The following is a 21,922-nucleotide window of genomic DNA, read 5'->3' as shown; positions in this document are numbered from 1 at the left end:
TGAAACCTGTGGCACTTCACCTGATGCCACAGGAATGGAGTGAAGCCAGGCGCTTAATCCCCAGAAAAGGCTAGAATCGGCTTAAATGACAACACCTTCAAAGCTCCCTCCTCTTCATTTCTGGTTAAGACCCTGAATGTTTTGTCTACAGTAACACATGGTATTACAATGTGATTCTGAACTGCCCCCCACAGACCCATGTTTGAGTGTTTGTTCCTTGGCTGACAGTATTGTTTGTGGAGAGGTTGTGAAACTCTTTGAAGCTGGGGCTAGATAGCAGAGTGTCCCACTAGGAGCAGGTGTTTGGAGGTTATGAGGACTAGTTCTAGCCTCTCTGTGGCATTTAGACAGCCATTGCCACAAGTTTCTACTGCAACAGACCAATCAACTACACACCACTCGCATCCCCCTATGAGGGACCAAACCGCTCTGAACCAAAATCAATCTTTCCTTGCATAAGCTGTTTCCATCAGGTGCTTTGTCTCAGAGATGCACAAGCAAACGCCGTACATAGGTTTTGTCTCAGCTTAATACAGACATCGACGGATTACTCCTCACTGTTAGGAGGATGCCAGTGTCTTATAGGTACTTTATTATTTTTTTTTAGGGCCATAAAAGTAAACTCCGTTTACCAAAATTCACTGCACAAATATAAAACTGTCATAGTTCAGTCGTTTAACCTAGTTTCATCACCCAAGTGGGAACTCAATTACTAAAAGCAAAGGATCTGTTCTGTGTACCTCTGTCAGGGTGTTACAAAAAAAAAAAAAAAAAAAAAAAAAGGACTAATTTTCCCCATTAGAAATGCAGCAAAACTTTCAACTTGTAATTCTATAAACTCCCAAACAGCAAATACAGTGTTGCTATCATCATTATTAGGCACCATGAAGGTCATTGTTTACCAAAAGGGACAGGAAGTATCAGTAACCAAGTGTCAGTAACCACCATGCCCCACCACACACACAGCCCAGAGTCCTCAGGTGTCACCACTTACAAAAAGAGAGAGACAACTCGTATGGACGCAGCGCCCAGTGATGGTATGGCTGTCAGCTCATTGCTGTTGAGGTACCTGTAAGAAGAAGAAGCAATCCATCAATTAGAGCATTTACATTAGTAGTTAGAAATCACACACAACAAAAATAACAAATCAACGCTGTAAGTAGCCATAGTAAGGCTATGAGATGTGAGATAAGGCATTTAGAATGAGTTTTTAAAGGGAGACAAGCCACCTGAAGTCAAAACCACTAACCACCTATCACACCCCTGGCCAGAAGTACACTCAGACAGGAACTATGTTCTGGCCTCCCATCAAGCTCAGACATCAGACTAACAAGGGAAGTGAAAACCTGATGCAGGTTCTAGCCAAATGTGTTCCCATGACCTTCAACAGAAACGATGGTGGTGAACTGAAGCAGTCACAAAGGACTCGGAGATAGGAAGAACAGATCTCAGTGGCACGGTGCCCCAGGCAAGGGGCAACAAGAGAATGCGAGCAGGAGCCTGCTCACTCCAGGGTGGGCATCCCAGGGCATCCAGTGTTCCTCCTCTGATGTAACAAGGAGGCTAGACTCACACCCTCATCTTCTTGAGGTTCCAGCCTAGTTGGACTAAGGGACATGTGAAGAAAACAAACAAATAAAAAAAGTGTACCATACTTCTGCAAACTTTGAAACTCCTCTGCAGACAGGATTCACTCTCCAGGACCCTGTCCCATTATGAGAGTCTAAATCCAGATTTCCACAGTTACTATCTTTTCATGAATGGGAAAGTCCACAAGCCAAAGCACAGCCTGCCTTGTCTGCCCTGAGAGGGGCAACCTGATCTCTTTCCATGGGCATGCATGGCTAAATCTGGGAAGAAAATCCATCAGACTTACAGTGCCAGCCCCCCAAAGCCTTAAGAAACCCAAGGCACAAAGTTCAGGCTCTGAGGGGATCAGGTAGAAGGAAATAGTATTTAACAAGGGGAGTGAGGGGAAAAAAAATGGTTATCTTGCTCCCAATTTCTTAAGGGAGGTACATCTTACAGAAAGCATGTCACTCCATTTGGGGACAAGACCACAGAAATGACAACTGTATTCAAACAAGTACATGGCTTAGATACTTGCTTAAATCATCTGGCTGGCTGCCATCTTTTCAGAAATGAATAGAAGTGGTGGGGGCTTGAATTATCCCATTTGCTTTCTTCAGTGCCAGAGTCAGTTAGGGATGGAACTTGGCAATTACTGTCTGTAAGACACAGAATGCCTTTTTCACTAATTCCATGTCTGAAGCATCTGGCAGGGAGAAGGCAGGTCTGTATCATGTGGCAAATCCTTTCTCTACTTAAAGAGCCCTTGTTTGGGGAAATAGACAATTAATTACTTTAACAGTCTCTTATCTGACTGCCCCCTAAATCACATAGATCCTGCTTCTCTCCTGTTATCTCTTCCTGCCTGCCACTTCCCATCACAGAGTGGAGGCACTGAAAGCGCTCGTCAGTCCTAATCTCAACCAATAAATCTTCTTAGTGCCCAGCGGTGTGCTGGTGAGTAGAAATGACCCCCTCAGTTTATCAGAGCGAGAAAACTGCTGGAGGTCTGCTGCCAACAAGGCATCCTGCAGACCTGTTCTCCAAGAGGCTCCACCCAGCAGCCCATGGAAAAAGATGCAGACACAGCCACACATTAGATGGGGCTCTTCAAGTCTCATGGAAAAGTTAGGAGAAGGATTGCAGGACCTAAAGAGGACAGGGACCCCACAGGAAGACCAGCAGAGTCAACTAACCTGGACCCCTGGGGTCTCCCAAAGGCTGAATCACCAACCAAAGATTGAGCATGGGTTGGGCCTAGGCCCCTGCACATGTACAGTAGATAAGCAGCTTGGTCCCCAATAACTGGAGTGGGGTGGCGGGTCATGAGGGGAATACTGTCTCTGATGCTGTTGCCTGTCTGCCTGCCTGTGGATCTCATTCCCCTAATTGAACTGTCTGGCTTCAGTGGGAGATGTGCCTAGTTCTTCAGCAACCTGATGTGCAAGGGGGTTGTTTTGGGGCAGGGGGTCTGTGTAAGACAGTATGAGAGAGGAGAGGGGGAGGGATATAAAGTGAATAAGTAAAAAAAAAAATTTTTAAAGCTCATTTCTTAAGGTTTACTGGAACCAGGGTAGCAGTGATAGTAACAATAACAGCAGTGATCTCCTAGAGACTGGGGTGGGTGTCACCCTAGGAGCTTTTCCGTGATTACCTCATCTTTAGACACCTAGATGTAGGTTCCAGGAACATCCCAGTACATCAACGTAAAGTAACTAGACCAAGGTCACCACAAATAAGCAACAGTGGCTGAAGGAGGGAAGCCTGAAGAACTAGGTGCCCAACACTACCGGCTGCTGCTTTGTAATTACAGCCCATACACCATGCGCTTTGGTGATTTCATCACTTGCCGCAACTTTGAGTCAGATACCAGCAACTGGTATTCCCTACATTACAGTACATTTAAGTCCATTTAAAAAGCTAGCCTGGGGTCATATGACCATGGCAGCACAGCCAGGAGACAACCTGCTGGGCAAATCAGAAAGCAGCAAGCTCACAGGCTAGGAAGCACGAGGCAGGCTTGACCACTCAGAACCCTCGGGGAACAGCAAGGTTGCCTGATTTCCTGCCTGCTTATTATAACTTGATTTTGAACCTGAAACAAAGAGTACAGGATTCCCTGCAGGTGAACCTCAGCTGAGAAGCCTGGTCTCAGGCAAGCCCTGCTACACATATGGACAGTCACCCCACTCCATACATATCACAGAACTAAATGAGCGAGGGCAAGGGGCTGGCTAGCACTTCCCATCGGTAGAGCAGGGCTACAGCTGAACGGTGAATTTGTACATCTTGATGAGCAGTCCTGGAGCAACAGGCTCAGTCAGAAATAGCAGGCTCTAATTTCAACAGGGCTGCCTGATTTACGGAGAGGACAGTTGGAGCCCAAAGCACAGGAACTAACTGCATGGCTAGCTTACTGTTAGATCATTTTTTTTTACTCTAAAAAAGAAAAAAAAAAAGCTAGTTCAGTGTAAGTGGCTAGCCCGCCACTCTTGGCTCCCCAGTTGTTTGTCAGGCCAAAAGGAGAATGCAATCCTCAGAAGGCAAAAGCATCAAACTCACTCTGAGACATGAAGAGCTGTGTGCCAGACTGAAATAGAGACCGGTCAAAAATAGCACTGGAACACTGCGAGAAAAAGATGCTCTGGGTGTACAGCAGTCTCCATGAACACAGAACTTTTAAAGATGGAGGCTAGTGTGAGCTGAGATACTTTCACTATCTACGGTTCTGTGCTTCCCTTCCTCGTGCCCTGTGCCCTAGCATCTCCCTGCTGACTCTACCCCCCCCCCCCCAAAAAAAACGTTACTTCCATGCAAAGCACGGCAAATCTTCCTGAAATGTCTGGCTTTTATAAACCTTTCCCTGATGATCCAAGACCAGAGCATGAATCATGGCCCAACCCTGGAGCTGGAGGAGGTGTAAGTGGGGGGTCAATGAGACACACAGAGTGCCTGACCCCAGAACAGAACCTGGGGGAGGGGTGCTTCCCCCTGACCCTGGATGTCAGTCGGAATGTTCTGATCCTGCAGCTTTTTCTCAAAGCTTCCACTTACAAGTAGCTTGTTAAAGAGACTATTACATGCTGTAATATACACGGCGTCATAAAGAGGCAGCTCACAGTACAGCATCATCATTTATTAACTTAGTCAAATTTGGCTTTAACAAACGACATAAAACCTACCTAAGAAGTAATTGTGGGTTACGGGGGGGGGGGGGGGAGGTTGGTGCTGTATTGATTTACCAAATGGCTGAAATGGACACGCAATAAGAATTTCAAACACCCCAGTGAAGAATATGAGAAGCCAATGAACGATAAAGCATGCTTCCTTACGCTTCAGGCCCCACTCTTCCTCAGAGGGTGCTCCTCTGACATCTAGGGGAGACGTGCATATTTCTGTTTCACACAGACTCTTACATACTACAAACATTCTTCTGACCAGCAACAGGGTAGCCTTTTGCTGACGTGAGAGGTGAGACCAAGCCACTATATCCACTCATTTATTTAGCCAGTTGGCTCTTTATAGATAGAGTGGGTGCTCTGGGCTGTTGGCTGTTTCCTAACAGAAATGGAGCTGCAGTCCATAGGAGTCAGGTTGGAAGTTTGGATGGTCATTTCTTACAAGGGAAAAAAAAAAATCCATTAGCGCTTACAAGCAAACACAGGTCTTAAAATCAAGGCTTCAAGGGACTAGAGAATAACACTCGCTAAAGATTTTCCTTGATAAGACTATGATATATGCAGCTGGTTAGATAAAATTACTTTAGGATAATATTCGATATCTTCCCTTAGAATCCCTGAAGGTTTGATCCAAACTCCCTGCAAGTACCAGAGTCTGCTCAAGACCCTTATAGAAATATATACAGTGCCAGTATGAGACCTGAATGTGCCCTGTGTGCAATTGTCTCTAGTTTACTTAACATACCTAAGATAATGTAAGTGCTAGGTAAACCATTAATTATACTGTATAGGACATAAAGACAAGGAAAACAGGACATTTGTGCATTGCAAGCAGATGCATTTTTCAATTATCAATCAGAGCTTGGCTGAATCCACAGATGATAAATTCATGGATATGGAGATCCAAGTTAATAGTCGCATATGACAAGAAGGGCAAATGATGAGTGTGTGTCCAGCTCTGTCCAAAGTCTGAGTAACACACTAGTCCTTCAGGAGTACACTCAATTACAGTGTCGGAGGCATGTGGTCATACAGCACGGATTGTTAAAAAACAGAGACTCTTCTACTCCGTACCAATCAAATGCTCCTCAGCATGCCACCTAACCTTGCTGAACCTTAGTCTTCCTCTTTTAAAAAAATGTAAATAATACATGTACCAGAGTCGTGGGGCTTTGGCAGGATCCAGGAGAAAGAAATCTAAAAGTTTAGGCTGTGGATACTTACATGGGAAATACTTATCAGTCAGCACTAATAGCAATAACAGCTATTAGCTATTAACTAACAGCAGCAGTCTATCAAACACTCCTCAGTATTTCAGTCTTCCTTCACGTCACAACTATCTCAATCCTCTGCACCTGTTCTTGTGCATGCACACAGCAGGGTGAGAGAGAGAAAGAGCAGCAGCATGGACCGAGCAGAGTTGAGCCATAAATACCTGGAGGCAGGGCTCCCTTACCCTCTCCAGGAAGCATGTAGGGCAGTGGCCCCAAGCAAAGCAGCTTAGTAGCAAGCACCCCCAAGCCACCGCAGTAATGTGATCCAAGGGCCTTCTCATAGAGGACGGTATAAATAGCCCTCTGATTATAGAGGACTCGGTGTCCAGCACTCCGGGTTAGGGCACTCCCTGATGGGCTTTCCTGAGGGCTGTGAGCAGTGAAGAGATGTGGCTTGGAAGCAGCTGCACATGTCCTCCAGGAGCCTCCAAAGGGCTTGCTTTCTCTCTCTTCCCAACCCACAATGTTATGTGGTTCTAGAGCCTCTAAAATTAAACCACTGCTAAGCCACCACAACTCCTGCGCCCGCCTTTGGCTCTGAAGACTGCAAGGTCCGGGAGAACTGACTTGAGCCCAGTTAATTTGGAAGCACTGCTGTGTCGATGGTGGACTGTGTCCTTTTGTTTTATTTTGGTTTTTCCCCTTCTGTATTCTTACCTAGTTTCCACCACTCACTGCTGGTACCTCTTTGAGCCACCAGGATTTACCAGAATTCTCTTAGGGAAAGCCCCGGGTCTCCACCACTGAGAAGTTCATTTTGCTGCCCTGGGCATGATGACTTCAACTTATGATCCACAGAGGTAGGAGGCAGTCAGCAGGGGCAAGCAGTCGCTCTGTCAGCCTCAAGGATGTGTTTCTAAACAATGCACTCAGTATTGGGAGCTGCAGGTTCCAAAAGCAGGAAGGAGTCACACATGCGTATCAGGCAGGAACTACCACAGCACTGACCATGGGTCACTCTGTCCATGTCACAGAAAGGGAAAGGGACACTGAAGAGCCAAGTCACTTGTGCAGGAACAGATCCAGAACTAGAATCTCAAATCTAGCACTCTTGCTACCAGAACAACCATTTTCCCACCAGGAGGCCTTGCAGCCACAGAGAACAGGGTGGTCTGTGGTACCGGGGAGGGGGGCCCTCCTAGCTATGGTATAATGGAGATTATGGAGGTGAGGGGTGGGGTGGGGTGGGGGAGGGGTAGGTCAAGGGAGTAAAACCACATGGAAGCAGAAAGCTCACGATCAACGAACAGCTATGTAGGGAAATAAACAAAGAACGAGCTTACAACATGTCTGAAAGGCAGGACACTGAATCTATTACCAGAATTTAAGATAAAGGTCAAAATAAATATGAAACACAATCCACAATGAACGAACTCAAAAGTCCAAGACAAGATAGATCAAAAACAGCGTGGTCAAGCCATTCTGGAGCTGAGACGGAAGGGAAAACACCAGCAACACTGATTTGGACTTTTTGTGTTTTGCTCACTGTACACTTTCTAAAATATTCTTCGTCTTGACTTTTTAAATGTGACATCAAAATATCCATTATCGTGGCTTGTAAGTTTTGGCACCCTTGTGACATCAGTGCCTAAGGACAGGCCTTCTCTTGCCTCATCCTAGTCACAGACCTATTTTTGTAGCTCACTTGGCTCAGAAGAGCATCTGGCACAAAGCAGACACTCAAGTAAGTATAAACGGAAGCCTGTGATGTCACAGGAAATGGCATAATTTTAATCTCTTCCAATAATAATCTCTGAGAATGACAGAGAATTTGAACATAGGATAACTGCAAGAGTTAACACCATCCTGGACCGAAGCAAAGCACAGCAAAGCTCTGGGTTATAAAGTCAACGGGCTCCTGGTAGACTAAGCTTACCAACTTAGAAAACTATGACTGGCTGACCTGTGTCCCCTTCCTCAAATCAGTGTTGAAGGACAAAGCTCCAGGACGTCAGAGTATAAATGTTTACAGACAAGCCTTTAAAGACTAAGGAGGCTGAGGCTGCAGCTTGGTGGTGGACTGTTTGGCTTGCATGGTCCAGGCTCTGTATTTAATCTCTAGCACAGGGGTAGGAGATGTCACTAAGGTTAAGTGAGATCCACATGGGTGGATCCTGAGTGATGTGACCAGTATCTGTACAAAAGGAAATCAGGATGCATGCACCACGAGAACCAGGGATTCCATGAACACAGAGGAAAGACCAAGAGAAGACACTGTAAGAGGCAACCGCCTGCAAGCTAAGGAGAGGGAGTACAGGTGAAGCCAGCCCTACAGCCTTCTAGCTCCCCACCACGAGGAGTCAGCCTCTGCTAATGAAGTCAGCGGCCTACAGGATCTGTTACTGAAGCCCTGGCTGCCTTCACATTTTCATCCCCCCACACCCGTCTCACTGACCTCATGGGCAAATTGTGAGGAGCAGGTGTGGCGGCAGTCCCAAGAAGGTGCCAGGGACTGCAGCTAAGTCTTATGACTTGCACCTGACTTCCTCACCTGAATATAAGCCACAACCATCGTGAGAGCTGCGCAGGTGTACCAGGATACCGGTAAATCCATTTTGATGGAGATATGCCCCTGCTGCCCTGATTAGCTGAAGCTGCGTGCCTGGTGAGGTGACGTGGCCTGCTGTGAGTGGATGGGAACTGAGAGTATATAAGAGTGAGAGGCCTAGGGTTGGGGGAGATATAGATGAAGAGAAAGAAGAGAGATGGAGACTGAAGTTTGCTGAATAAACTGCTGTTAGGAGGACTGGTGGTCGTGTCGTTCTTGCTGGTCGAGAGCGGACGTGACAGCAAATGAAGGCACAACACAAGGCACTTCCAACTCTGGGGTTTAACCCTGGAAGTCTATGCTTTGAAAAAAGACATAAAAGCCATAAAATCTGGCCATGAGGATAGGGAATGCAGCTATTTTGCAAACTATATCAGTAAATAAAATTCAGGTTTCATTAGATACACTGCTACAATGGAACGAAGACTAGCCACCAAAGACTTTCATCAACTGCCTGGAGTAAAAATGTGTAGAGAATGTAATGATTTGCTAAAATGCCTATAACACAACTTGATAATGATTTATAGTAATTTTATATAAATATTCATAAAAGAGCATAGAGCACATTGGAAGGACTGGAGGGTTGGAGAGGCATGACAGGATGGAAGGATCAAGTGGGGAGGGGGGAGCAGAAGTGGAGTTGAGGGAAGGATTGTAGAGAGAGACAGACAGAACCGAGGGCACTGGAGAGGGAGTATGGGAACCAGTGCAGCAGAAACTTCCTAAAATATATGAAAGTAATCCTAATGAAGTCTCTAAATAATGAGGGAAAATTTTTAATTTATACAACAAAATATTTTTAACTGTGAGAAGTATTGGGCAAGGCAGGTATAAATCCATAAATACCTATATTTCTAAGCACTTGGGAGGCTAAGGCAGAAGAATTATGAGTTTCAGACCAACCTGGGCTTACAGCAAGACTGTCTTGGGAAAAAAAATACAAGGAAATATATATATAAATATAAATATATATATATATATATAAATGTATATTATATGTAGATATAATATACATTAGATTCTAAACTTATATGCATTTATGTGTGTAGTTTACAGCAAGTAATCACGAGAGCTTTGCACAACTTACATGAAATTTCTGTAAAGTTGCTGTGGGGCTAAAATTCTTGATAATCCCAATGGATGTATCCAAGCATAAATCTTTGTAATATACAGAATGTCTAGGGCCTGCATTAAAGGATGCTCAAGAGGTAGCAAGCCTGGTGCTCAGTGACAGTGATGCTTGGCTTGCTAGAAGGGACAGGGAAGAGGAGCCTCTATTGCCCATGCTTCTTGCCAGGTTTGTGGAAACTGCAAATGGTGGGCTAGCACCAGGTACCTCCGCTGACTGCACTATTATACCTCTATGGCACCTGTGAGAATGCACCGGTACAGAAGTGTTCCCCAGTCAACAGGACTTTCCATCAAAGGACACTCGCTTATACTCCCATTGGGCAACCATGATTTCCAGTAATACTACACCTACTGCACTGCAGCATGCCCTTCATAGAAAACGGGGCCTACAGCAAAGGGAAAGGAATTTAACATGGCACCCCTTTATCTATGAGGGCTCCACTCCTCAACCTCCATGGGTACCTGAAATTCTATGTATAGTCCTTTCCCATACAAAGTCAGCCATAGTAAGAGACTGACAATAATTAAGGGAACACTTATATTATAAAATTTATGCTAATTTGATCTCTTACACAAAATCTTACTGTATTTTCATCTTCTCATTTAAAGGAACCACTTCAGAGCTTCTTTTTGGCATATCCTATTGTCATATCACTAACCCTGTATTTTGGGACCATTACTCGGGAAATTGGCATTACGTGAACACAAGCATCCATCTATGGCTGACCATATGCAAATCTTCCTTCCTATAAGTTGAGACCAGCCACCCAGGAGAGTGAGAACAGTATAATAGAAAAAGATTTCTCCCAGATGGTTCTGCCCTCCACCCCTATGGGTTTAGAGGACACTCACACTTCCTGCAGATTCGTCAAGTCCTCAAAAGCAGCAGAGTCGATCTCGGAGAGTCTGTTATAACTCAGGTTTCTGGTAAAAGAGAAAGTGAAAAGTATTAGATTAATAGTTGACATTTCATCAAAGACTAAGAAACCTTTCCTCACTCACCAAGTCCCTCAAAAAGAAGCCTCCATCCTCTGCCTAGTGACCTTTCCCTCCTGTGTCCTGTTTTAGTAACAGACACGGTGAGCTTCATAAACACCGCTCTCCTCGCCTGCTTCAGTGCACACAGAGTGCACAGAGCAAGGCTGGGAACCTGCACTTCCAGGGTGGACTCAAGCAGACTTCCAGTACCAACTGGCTAACCAACACTTGAGAAACTAAGAAGGGCCAGTACTAATCCAAATGCTTTGTACCATATCAAGTCCAGGGCCACTCAGGCTTTAAAACTGCACGTATTAGGACTGGAGAAAGGCTCAAGAGTAGTTACTGTTTTTGCAGAAGACTTAGGTACCCAGTGCCTACCTACAAGGCTCACAAATACCTGTAACCCCAGAGAGCCTAACACTCTCTACTAATAACTGCAGGCTCACACATGCTATGGTGCACATACATATACTCAGGCTTATACACATAAACATTTTTATTTATAGTGAGTGTGTGTGTGTGTGTGTGTACACATGCAGATCGGAGGACAACCTGTGAGAGTTGGTTCTTTCCTGCCACCATGTGTACCTTCACTCTCTAAGTCAGTGGTTTTCAACCTTCCTAATGGTGCAACCCTTTAAATACAGTTCCTCATTTTGTAGTAACCCCAACCATAAAATTATTTTTTGTTGCTACTTCATAAATATAATTTTGCTACTGTTATGGATCAATAAATTGTAATGTAAATATCTTTTTTCTGATGGTCTTGGCAACCCCTGTGAAAGAGTCATCTGATACTCCCAAAGGGGCTGAGACCCACAGGCTGAGACCCATACAGCAGATCCTCAAGGACATTCTTTTGTTTGTCAGTTTTTTCAAGATAGGGTCTCTCTATGTAGCAGACCTGGATAACCTGGAGCTCACTCTATAGACCAGGCTGGTCACAGAGACGAATGTGGCTTAGCCTCCTGAGTGCTAGGATTAAAGGCATGCCCGACTCCTCAAGGACAGTCCTAATGGCTTTTGTTGTTGTTTTGAGAGAGGGTCTCCCTTGCTGGCCTTAAATGTGCTATGTAGACCAGGCTGGCCCAAGAACTCAGGGATCACCCTGCCTCTGCCAGGGTTAAAGAAGCACACTAACAGGCTCAGCCCTGATGACTTTTTAAAAAATGAATGTTTAACTAAAGTATCAACATCAAGTGTGTGTGTGTGTGTGTGTGTGTGTGAGAGAGAGAGAGAGAGAGAGAGAGAGAGAGAGAGAGAGCACACAACAGATGTCAGCACTTCATAGTCTAAGCCAGTTCTCCACAAGGGTGATTTTTCATGCGCGCGCACACACACACACACACACACACACACACACACACACACGGGCGTGCAACCCACACACTCACATGGCAATGTCTAGAGATATGTTCAGCTCTCAGCAATGGTAGAAGGTGGTACTAAGATCTGGTAGATTAAGCTGCAGATGTTCTCAAACATCCCGCCAAGCATAAGCAGTCAGTGTCCTACAAGCAGGCACACAGCACCTCAGTGTTCATTCTCAGACTCAGAAATCTCAGCCAAAACAAGAATTTAATAATAAAACATGTCGGGAGCATAGTCATTTAGACAATGAACAGATTCAGAATTGTGACTATTTATGAACACAGAATGCCTACCATCAATGAATAAGATTAGGAGTGACAATCACAAGAAAGCCAACTGGTGGGGACACATACTCTTGCTAACCCCAGGCAGGGAAGCCACACAAGAGCTCTGTGTGTGTGTGTGTGTGTGTGTGTGTGTGTGTGTGTAAAACAGCACCCATCCTGTTCAGAACTGGACCTCTCTCCCCTCCACTGCCTAGGGAACACAGCCTTAGCTGCAGTCAGAGCAAGCTCAGCAATATTCAGTCAGCTCAGCTTCTTTAACTACACGCTGAACACAAGCCAGGCTAACCCATCAGGAACAGAAGCCACTACAGGTAATCAAGATGAGTTTTACTGCCTTCCAGTTCCTTGCCACAGAAGTCCACCCAGGCCTGTGGGTGCAAGAGATTAACATTTTTCATCTTGGCTATTAATTCCATTGACATTAATGCCAATTAACAATGCTACTAATCATAAATGGTAAATATCTTTTAAACTTACTCTGGAGACGTTTCGATCAATACTACCCTAGAGCTGATAGCCATTTTACTGTGAACTCAAAGACATTCGTCTAAATAAAAGTCAAACTGCACTTGAAACTAATGGCCCATCTGTGTTCATGGCACAGTCTGAATTAAAAGCAATTTGTCCAGAGATTAAGTTACCATAAAGATTGAAGGTGGTAATTTTTAAACCACATACTGAAGTCAAGTATGAACTTGACTGTGCTTGGGAGATTTTTATTAATGAGAATGTAGACATTAACAGCTTAGGCCCGGGAAAGAAACTCCAGTTTTTGAGAGAATTCTCTACATCATAAAAGACTGCCTGGACTACTGCTTAATCAGATTATCATTAAGGGTATGGGAACATTGTCTGGGGGAGGGGGAAGGAAAGGCAGCACAGAACTTATATCATCACAGGTAATTGGTGTGATCGAGCTGAAGAGAACTTAATAAAGGCTCTCAGAGACCACAGAGCAGGTGGGAGGGTCATCAGATTAGGCTGCTGATGGAGCAAGCCAGCAAGTCCACCTAACCCCCCTTCACAGGCATTTACTCCTTCGCTCCAGAGGCAAGGGCTCGTGCTGACACCAAGCTTGGATTTTCAGAGAAACTCCAAGTCTTATGAGAAAAGTTTTCAGTTCCTTAAAAAAAAAATTAAAAGAGTAACCAAGGACAGGGCAAACAAAACCTCTCTGCTAGCTGCCACACTTGGCCTGAGGAACACCAGCTTATGTTGGGACCTGGACTCTCCAGAAGCTACAGACTCAGAAGGCATGGGCCGTGGGAGGGGCTGGGGCTCAGCAGGCTTTCTATAGTCCACTGATGGCTTCATTCTGAACACTTTGAGACAAAATCATGTCTCTCCTTTCCCACACCACACATAGCCATTAAAAGCCATATACCCAATGCTTTGTCTTTTCTTGGAAAGATAATATAACTAGCTTTCAGAAGCGCTGATTAATCCTGCTTCTTAGGGCAGATTGAGAAAAGAGCCTTTACCGACACTGCCATCCGGAGCTGAGGAACACCAGGGCTTTGATACCAGGATGCCAGCGATCTGCTACAAAGACAGGACACTGAGTGTGTGAGTCCTCCCTGGGTCAGCCTGGATAGTCACTGAACCAGAAAAGCCACAGACCAACACACGTGCCAAGGGACTGCCTAGAAAGGGCCATTCTCCCATAGCACCTGTGGGCTGCACAGAGTGAAGGCGCTACAGCTCACAGCCCCTGGAACTGCTCCTGTCCCTAGACAGAGCTACTCTGGCTTTTAAATTTGAGAAGTGGTCCTGAATTTCTGAAGGAACTGAGACCTCAAATGCATTAGCAGGAAACAGGGAAACCAGCTAATTCCTCTATGCAAATCTAACAAGGAATAAAATAGTCATAAACACCGGCCAAAACACAAATGCCCAATACCGCTCGTTCACTGTTATAAAATGTATGTAACCATTTGTACGTTGCTGCTCAGTGACCACATACACATTCAGACACACCCATCGTCACCACCACTATCAACTTTTTCACCATAAAATTCCTAATCCTAATTTCCCTGGATGTGCTAACCACCATTCTGTCTCTATAAACTCTACTCTAGGAACCCCATGTAAGTGGAATCACAGGTATAGGTCCTTTTGTGTCTGCCTTATTTAACTTAATACAATGCTTTCAAGGTTCATAGATGAATCTCATCACATATGTGAGAGTCTCATTGCTTTTGATGGTTGAATAATACTCCTTGGAATGAACAGTCTTCATTTTGCCTATCTACTTTCTGAGGATCAGTTAGCTTGTTTCTATTTTGGCTGCTATAAATAAAGCAATTATGAGCACAGTGTGGTTTTTCCCAAAATTAAAAAAAAAGAAAAAGAAAAGAAAAGCAACAGGCTTTTAAACCGCTTGTCCGCTATACTTACTAATAACCACATTCGTTTTCCGACATTAACAGACATATACTTAGCCCACGAAGCCAGCAGAAAGGAGCATGAATTTATTTCCGATCCCAAGACCACTGAAAGGGTTAACTACCGAACTCTGCTCCTCCAGGTGGCAGCTGACATGCACACACATCTAAAACATCCCACTTATTTCAAGGAGCACGGCTGCCCCTTCCTGCCTGACATCTGAATGGTGCTTCAGTGGAGGGTTCAGATTCTCCTGTCAAAACAATCCATCTGTCAGCAGGACACACGGTCGAAAGTACTTCTGCACCTTTCGGTAGCGCACAAGGAAAGAAACCTCGGGAATTTAAGTCCCTGCCAACTGCTGCTTTCACTGAGTACCATCAGCCTTGTCACAACACAAATCGCCCCTGTTCTTGCACAAAGAGCACGCAGATCTTCAAACAGTTGGGCCCAGCCATAGACACTTTTTTCAGCTAATCTGCTGAAAGATGGTCGTGCGGCCCACCATTTGCAGAACACACAAGAGGCAAGGCTGCAGAGAACAGCTCAGGTTTTATTCAGGCGTGTCTGAAAAGCACACTGTTTAACTGGGCACAGGACAACCCTGTGCTCGCTGAGCATACTGCCCAGCAAGCTCCCCACCCCCAAGCCAGAGAATTTCAATAGCTGAGAGATCACTACCACGGCTAACCATGTGGCCATTCATTGAAACCACTTAATATCATATCAGTGTATGAGCTCAGCTCCTCATCATATTAACCATATCGTAAGCGCTCAACAGACACGTGCACTACATGGAGGTGGGCACTTCAGTTATCACTGAAATTTCTGCTAAACTGTGTCAGAACCAATGCATCTAAGTCATGATATGACCATTCTAACTGAAATGGCAACTACAGAAGAAAGATGGATGCTAGAAGTTAATCTTAGGGGCTCAGGGTAGAGTGCTTGCCTGGCACATGTGAGGCCCCCCCAACACCAAGCAGAATAATGATAATGGTAACTCAGGGCTGTGGGAGAGTGCTTGCCTATACTCAAGGTCTGCACTTTGATAACCAGCACTCCAAAGCTGTTTCCTAATAACATAAGAGCTTTGTTCAAAGTGTACAGAGATATTAATAAACTAATCCAAGTCTTTTTTCTTTTTTTTTTTTAGACAGAGTCTTAGTAATGTAACTCCAGCTGGCCTCAAACACACTAAACAGCTGAGAGTGACCTTGAACTTCTGATCTTCCTGCACCTCTCAAATGTTAGGATTTGGGTCTGCACCACCAGACTGGCCCCGAGTTCTTAACTATCCCAGCAGGAAATGGGCCCTGGCAATCCCAAGTCCCTCGGAAGGTGACTCTAATAAAAACTACTCCAGTGTAATGCTATAGGCTTAATCAGTATTTACATAATCTGACCAACACCTTCCTGGATTATAGCCTGAACCACATGTTACAAACTTGGCAAGCATGCTCCAAAGCTGGCAAACAATAATCCATTGACTTCTTGGAAGTTGAGGGACAAAAAGTACCACTTACTTTTTGAGCAAGCTGTGGTGGGGAAGTAACCTCACTTCACTAGACAACACAATTAGCATTTCACCCCCCCCACACACCCCCACACCCCACCCCCCACCCCCACACACTCCCCCACCCCCCGCAAACAAGCCTCTACAGGCAAACTCTCACAGTGAAGCACAGCAAAAGGCTCGGTTCTAGCCGGGCGCACGCCTTTAATCCCAGCACTTCGGAGGCAGAGGCAGGCAAATATCTGAGTTCGAGGCCAACCTGGTCTACAGAGTGAGTTCCAGGACAGCCAGTGCTATAGAGGAAGCCTGTCTTGAAAAACCAAAAAAAAAAGGGGGGGGGGCACAGTTCTGGTTCTCAATTTTAACAGACGAGAAGTCAAAACGGAAGGCGTTGGTCCTAGGTCTGTGAAAGCATTCCCTTCTGAATGAGGTTTCCCTCCACAGTTTGGCCTCCAAGTGAGTACATTTCCCATTACTCTGCCCTGGCTGGGCTCTTGGACTACACAGAATTTTGCTTAGTTTAAGCTTTCAGATATTTGCTAAAGTGAAACACAACAAAGGGGGATAGGGGTAAGAGACAACCAATGGCCGACTTGTGAGTACCAGGAGGTGCCCAGAGCTAGCCCAGAAACTCCTCTGTCATGATACCGTATGCTCTGGCCATTTGTCTCTTCTTTAACCCCAGAACTTGTAGTGTTTGTCACCCATTACAGAGGCAATTGCCCACTTCAGGAAACCAGGATTGTTCCTTTTGAGAATTCTAAAGTGCAAGAGAGTTCAAGCCATATAAGCCCTATGCATTTAGCACTGCGTCTGTGTTTGTACCTTCTGGGAAGTAAGTCATGACACAGCAACCTCCAATGAAGTCACTATTGTGGCCCCTACACCCATTTGCAAGGTTTGTGAATGTAGGAAACACTTTAAATGTCCTTATCTCTATTTCAGCCTGTGAATATGCATCATATTAAGAATGATACATTTGCCACGTAAGCTAGAATCATCTATCTGGAGCCCTTACCCAAGGCCCTCACTCGGAACATGCTCACCTTTAAGCAAACCATAGTCATGGAACCCTGGAGCAGAGGTTTATCCATAGAATACCTTCTATGAATATGGAAATGGGAAGTGAGAAGTGTCCCAACAAGGTACATACTCATTCTATGTTTCTACTTAATTCAATTCAGAAAGTCGGTAATGGTTTGCAATTACTTCAAATTCTAAAAATGCTACACAGTCCATCTTCGCTGAGAATACAGGAAGCCTGAAAGGTTATTCAAAAGAGAATCTAACACACAGCTATAACAGCGTAGCCATATAAGGATGGGAACATACCCACTCCTCTTTAAATCAAGTCAGTTAATTAGGGTGGGCCTCTAATTTTTAACAACTTAAAAAAAAAATACAGTAGCCCAAACTGATCCAGAAAGTGCTATATTCAGTGATGAACTAGAACTTCTGTTCTTCCTTCCTCTCCCTCCCATGTCCTGGGATTACAGGCATGTATCACCACATGTGTTTTATGTAGAGCTAGAAAATCAAACCTCATGAATGCTAGGTAAGAACTCTACTGAGCAGCATCTACAGCCTGGGGTCTCTGAATTCCACTGCCAACTAATGCTGCTCCGTGTACAACTTCAAAAGGTCTTGTATGTACTCTCTATCTTAACAGTATATACACCATTCCCATGGTTAATCTGATATAGACATACATCTTTCCCTCTAGTAACCAGTAATCATCAAATCCAACAAATGTTTAACCATATGTCTACCATGAAGACTTTCTGCAATTCATTCTAGTTATACATGTACATATATGTGCGTGTGTATGTATGTATGTATGTATGTATACCAGTAGGGCTAGAGAGGTGACTCAGCAGGTAAGACCACTGACTGATTCAATTCCTAGCACCCACATGGCAGGTCACAACCATTTATAACTCCAGCTTTAGGGCATCTGGCACCTTCTTCTGGTTCTGGGGGCACTGTACACATGTGGTGCACTGACATATAAGTAGATAAAGCATCCCTATACGTAAAATATCTTTAAATGAATAAATAAATTCTGATATAAATTAGGATAAGATGTTATCTGTTGTCTGGAGATTACAACGTATTGATCAGGTAGGACTCCTGACCACAAACCATAACCAAACGGCTCTCAGAAAGAATCTCACAGAGGTACACTAAAAGTTGCACACTAGTAGACCTGAGCCAAAACTGAAATGCAGAGAAATGTGTTTGGAAAAATGATTTCCAAGCACCCACATGGCAGTTCAAAACCATTTGTGGCAGCATTTCCAGAGGGATCAGACACCCTCTTCTGGCCTCCACTCACACTATATGTAGTATACAGGCAGACTTGCAAGCAAAATACCCAAACACATAAAAATAATGAATGAATGAATAAATAAATAAATGTATGTTAAAATGAACAAGACAAGCACAAACTGTTTCCCCAGTGAGTGTGTTGCAGCTTCTCTCGAGAACAACCACTGTGTGGGCTTTTCTGTACCAACAACCTTGCCCTCTAATCTCATCAGCAGTATCTGCTTGGCCCCTAGTTGAGGCTAGCACCCTTGGGATGGGCACATCAAGTCCAGAAGCATCCAGGGCACGGAAGATCTGCTGTGACGAGAATGATTTAAAAAACAAGGCTGAGGCAGAGGAGATGAGGAGGAAATTGTTTTCTGGGGGAAGAGTCCTGAGTAGCAAGACAGGAGGAGAAAAGAGGCCGCAGAGCAAACGAGGAAAGCAAACGGCTAAAGATGCCAAGTGAGCAGAACCTCATAGAAAGGAAAGGGCAGAGTGGCACAGAGGAGCCCAGAGCTTCCTGGCCCATCCAACAAGCAAGTGAGAGCCCACGTTTACTTCAACCCTAACCTAATCTCACAGCCAAGACACTAAATGCCAATCACTGGACCACTAAAGTCCTTTTCTCAGTTACAGAATTACCTACTTGTTCCTCCGGGTAAACATTTTAACCTACAGCCCAGGACACCGGAATGTTTGCTGGCATTCGCTTTCTGTACATCACGCCTTACAAAAGAGATCTCAGGGTCTGTTTTCCTTACAGAATCTTTGCTTGGCCACCTAGAGGTGATGTGAGTGGGCATGGTTTTATTATTATCATTATCATTATTATTATTTAGGCATGCTTGGTAGAGGCTGACACTGAGGGGAAGCCACAATTTACCCATAATAGTCACTTGTTAACACCGTCTGTGCACCATTAACACCTACAAATGAATTAATTCCATGATGAAGGTGCACTCCAGCCCATGACTGCTGTGGCTGGTGGGCACTTTATAAGCAAAAGGCGTTCATTTGAGCATGAGATGGCTGCCTGTCACAAGCCTGACACCCCCCCCACACACACACACACACACAAATCTGCTACCAGAGGACTGTAACCATAACCACCAAAGCAGGGAAGTGGTACAGAGGGCCACTATTTAATTTTACCATTAGAGAACGGTTTCAAACAGACTTAGAAATGGGAGTATCAGGGATGCAGGGTCACAAGTCTAGCCCCTCAGAATCGCCTCTTCCCTGGTCTCTACAAAGAAGTCATAAATTTATTCTCCCAGAGTCCTCATTCATTATTTGTACAACAGTCACTCTTGGGTCATAATCTACCTTTTAAAGTATGGTTCCACTCGGAGTTGGGCACTTCATGATCCCAGGATGGCCACCAGACCTGAGAACAGACAGGGCTCACTCTGGCCACTTACTTAGAAGCTAATAAATGCTCACAGTGAGAGGGTGGCAAATGAGCTTCCTACTGCTCTACTGAAACAGGGAACTAACGTTTGCCTCTAGAGGAACAAAAATCAGTTGGGCAAAGGGGTCAGGACATGAGGGACTGAGAAAAAAGATGTATTAACCTAGTGAATAAATTTGGAATCCTGGGTTCTCCAAGTACTTTGCAAAGCCCACCAAATGTGAGCTCTTGGGAGACCGTGTGTTTCCTGAGCTCACTACTTAGAGTATACATAGGAAGATGGAACCTGGTTACCCTGATAGACACTTCTGATGAGCGACAGAATTTAGCTGTCAACTCTGGTAGAGCCACCACCCACAATGCTGTGACCAAGTTCCTGTTCCAGCACCTAAAATGATTCTCCACTTCATCCCAGAGTCACATCTATGTGTTTAACAGTAAGAGCTGGGAAAGGAAAGCTCTCAATGTGCAAAATAACCATCTTAGCACAGCTCTATAAGGAGCATCCCTGATTAAGGGGACCAAGTTCCACACCTGTCTTTCTGGCAAAAGATATAAATATGCATTAAGAATGAAGGCTCCATGGTTCAGCACTTTCTCTGAGTAAAACAGGCATTCATAAAAACAAACAAAATTCCTCTATCTGGACCACCCCACCACAGACCATCCTAAACACCAGTTTCCAGTTTCATAGAACCAGGAAATAATTGTTTATAGCTTCTGTTTTTAAACCCTTGGTTCCAATTCTTTTTCTTCTACTATAAACCAGTTGAAGGAAAATACTAGTACAAAATTTCATATCACAGAAACAAACAGACAACATCAATTTGATACTCATTTCTTAACACGTAATAATCAAGAGCTTTCAATATTTATTTATTCATTCATTCATTCATTCACTGTTTTATTTCCTTTGGGGCAGAGTTCCTCTGTATAGCCCTGTGTGTGATGGAACTCACTCTCTAGAACAGACTGGCCACAAACTCAGACATCCACCTGTCTCTGCCTCCTAAGTGTTAGAATTACACCCAACTATTAAATTTTATTTGATTTTTTTTTCAAACTACATTATATGTATGTGCCTGAAGATGTCAGAGTATGTTAGAGGCTCTGGAACATCACAGACAGTTGTAAACTGTGGGTACTGGGAGTCACCATGGGGGAGTCCCACTGGGGGATAACCATGTACGTGCTGAGAATTGAAACTAGGTCTTCTGAAAGAGAAGCCAGTGCCTTTAACCACTGAGCCTACTGTCCTCAGTGTCTAAGGTAAGCAGTCAGAAGGGTAATTTTCGGCAGCTCTGTCCTGGCTTACAAAGGAACAATACATAATATGCTGCCTAACTTTCCCCACTAAAAGGGAGGAAGAAGGAAACGGAAGTGGTGTGTTTTAAACAAATACATCTGTACAAACTGCAGCTCACCTTGGTGTTATCAGTCCCTCCTGCCTCTCTCTGCCATATAAACTGCTTTAATAGGCGCAGGACACCGTGAATGTAACAACTTGCCCATCCTGCAACTTCTTATAAGGAAAGCCCTTGCCAGTGGACTGTGAGCTACCCTGGCTTACACGTGTCCTTGCGTTTTTAACTGAAGTCACGCCTGCCACCATCTCTATGTGATGTCACCCTGAGTCTACAGCAAGTACGAGCATCAGAATCTGTAACACAATAGAGAAGCCCATGTTTGCTAGAATTTACCGCGGTGCTCTGCCTTATACACGGATGCAGATGTAAGGTATCTGCAGCTAACAACCTTATTAACTAGCTTACAGACAGGGGCTTTTATTCTGTCCGTCTTTCCAAGGAGCTTTGTAAAGATTACATGTGTTTCTACAGGATGCCTAGCTGAAGACGGAAGCCAGTTTTCTCTCTGCCACAGGAAAGCATCCTAAGACACTATGAACATGAAAGGCGGCCCACAGCGTTACCTTCTCTGCTTGAGAAGCAGGGGCAGTGGG

General features: G+C 44.6%; 1 protein-coding gene across 1 annotated transcript in view; it reads right to left on the bottom strand.

The window, feature by feature from the left end:
• Lrig1 (leucine rich repeats and immunoglobulin like domains 1) overlaps positions 1–21,922 on the bottom strand; it is a 97,282-nt gene that overhangs the window by 49,507 nt on the left and 25,853 nt on the right. The window contains exons 2-3 of the mRNA XM_021164332.3: positions 10,554–10,625; positions 995–1,069 (exon numbers count right to left, since the gene is read on the bottom strand). Of these exons, the coding sequence (XP_021019991.1) occupies positions 995–1,069; positions 10,554–10,625 (147 nt within the window). The remainder of the gene's footprint in view (positions 1–994; positions 1,070–10,553; positions 10,626–21,922) is intronic.

This window comes from Mus caroli, unplaced genomic scaffold, assembly GCF_978045245.1.
Source record: "Mus caroli unplaced genomic scaffold, Mus_caroli_1 scaffold_7, whole genome shotgun sequence".
Taxonomy (NCBI): domain Eukaryota; kingdom Metazoa; phylum Chordata; class Mammalia; order Rodentia; family Muridae; genus Mus; species Mus caroli.
This window is presented reverse-complemented; position numbering and strand designations above follow the sequence as displayed.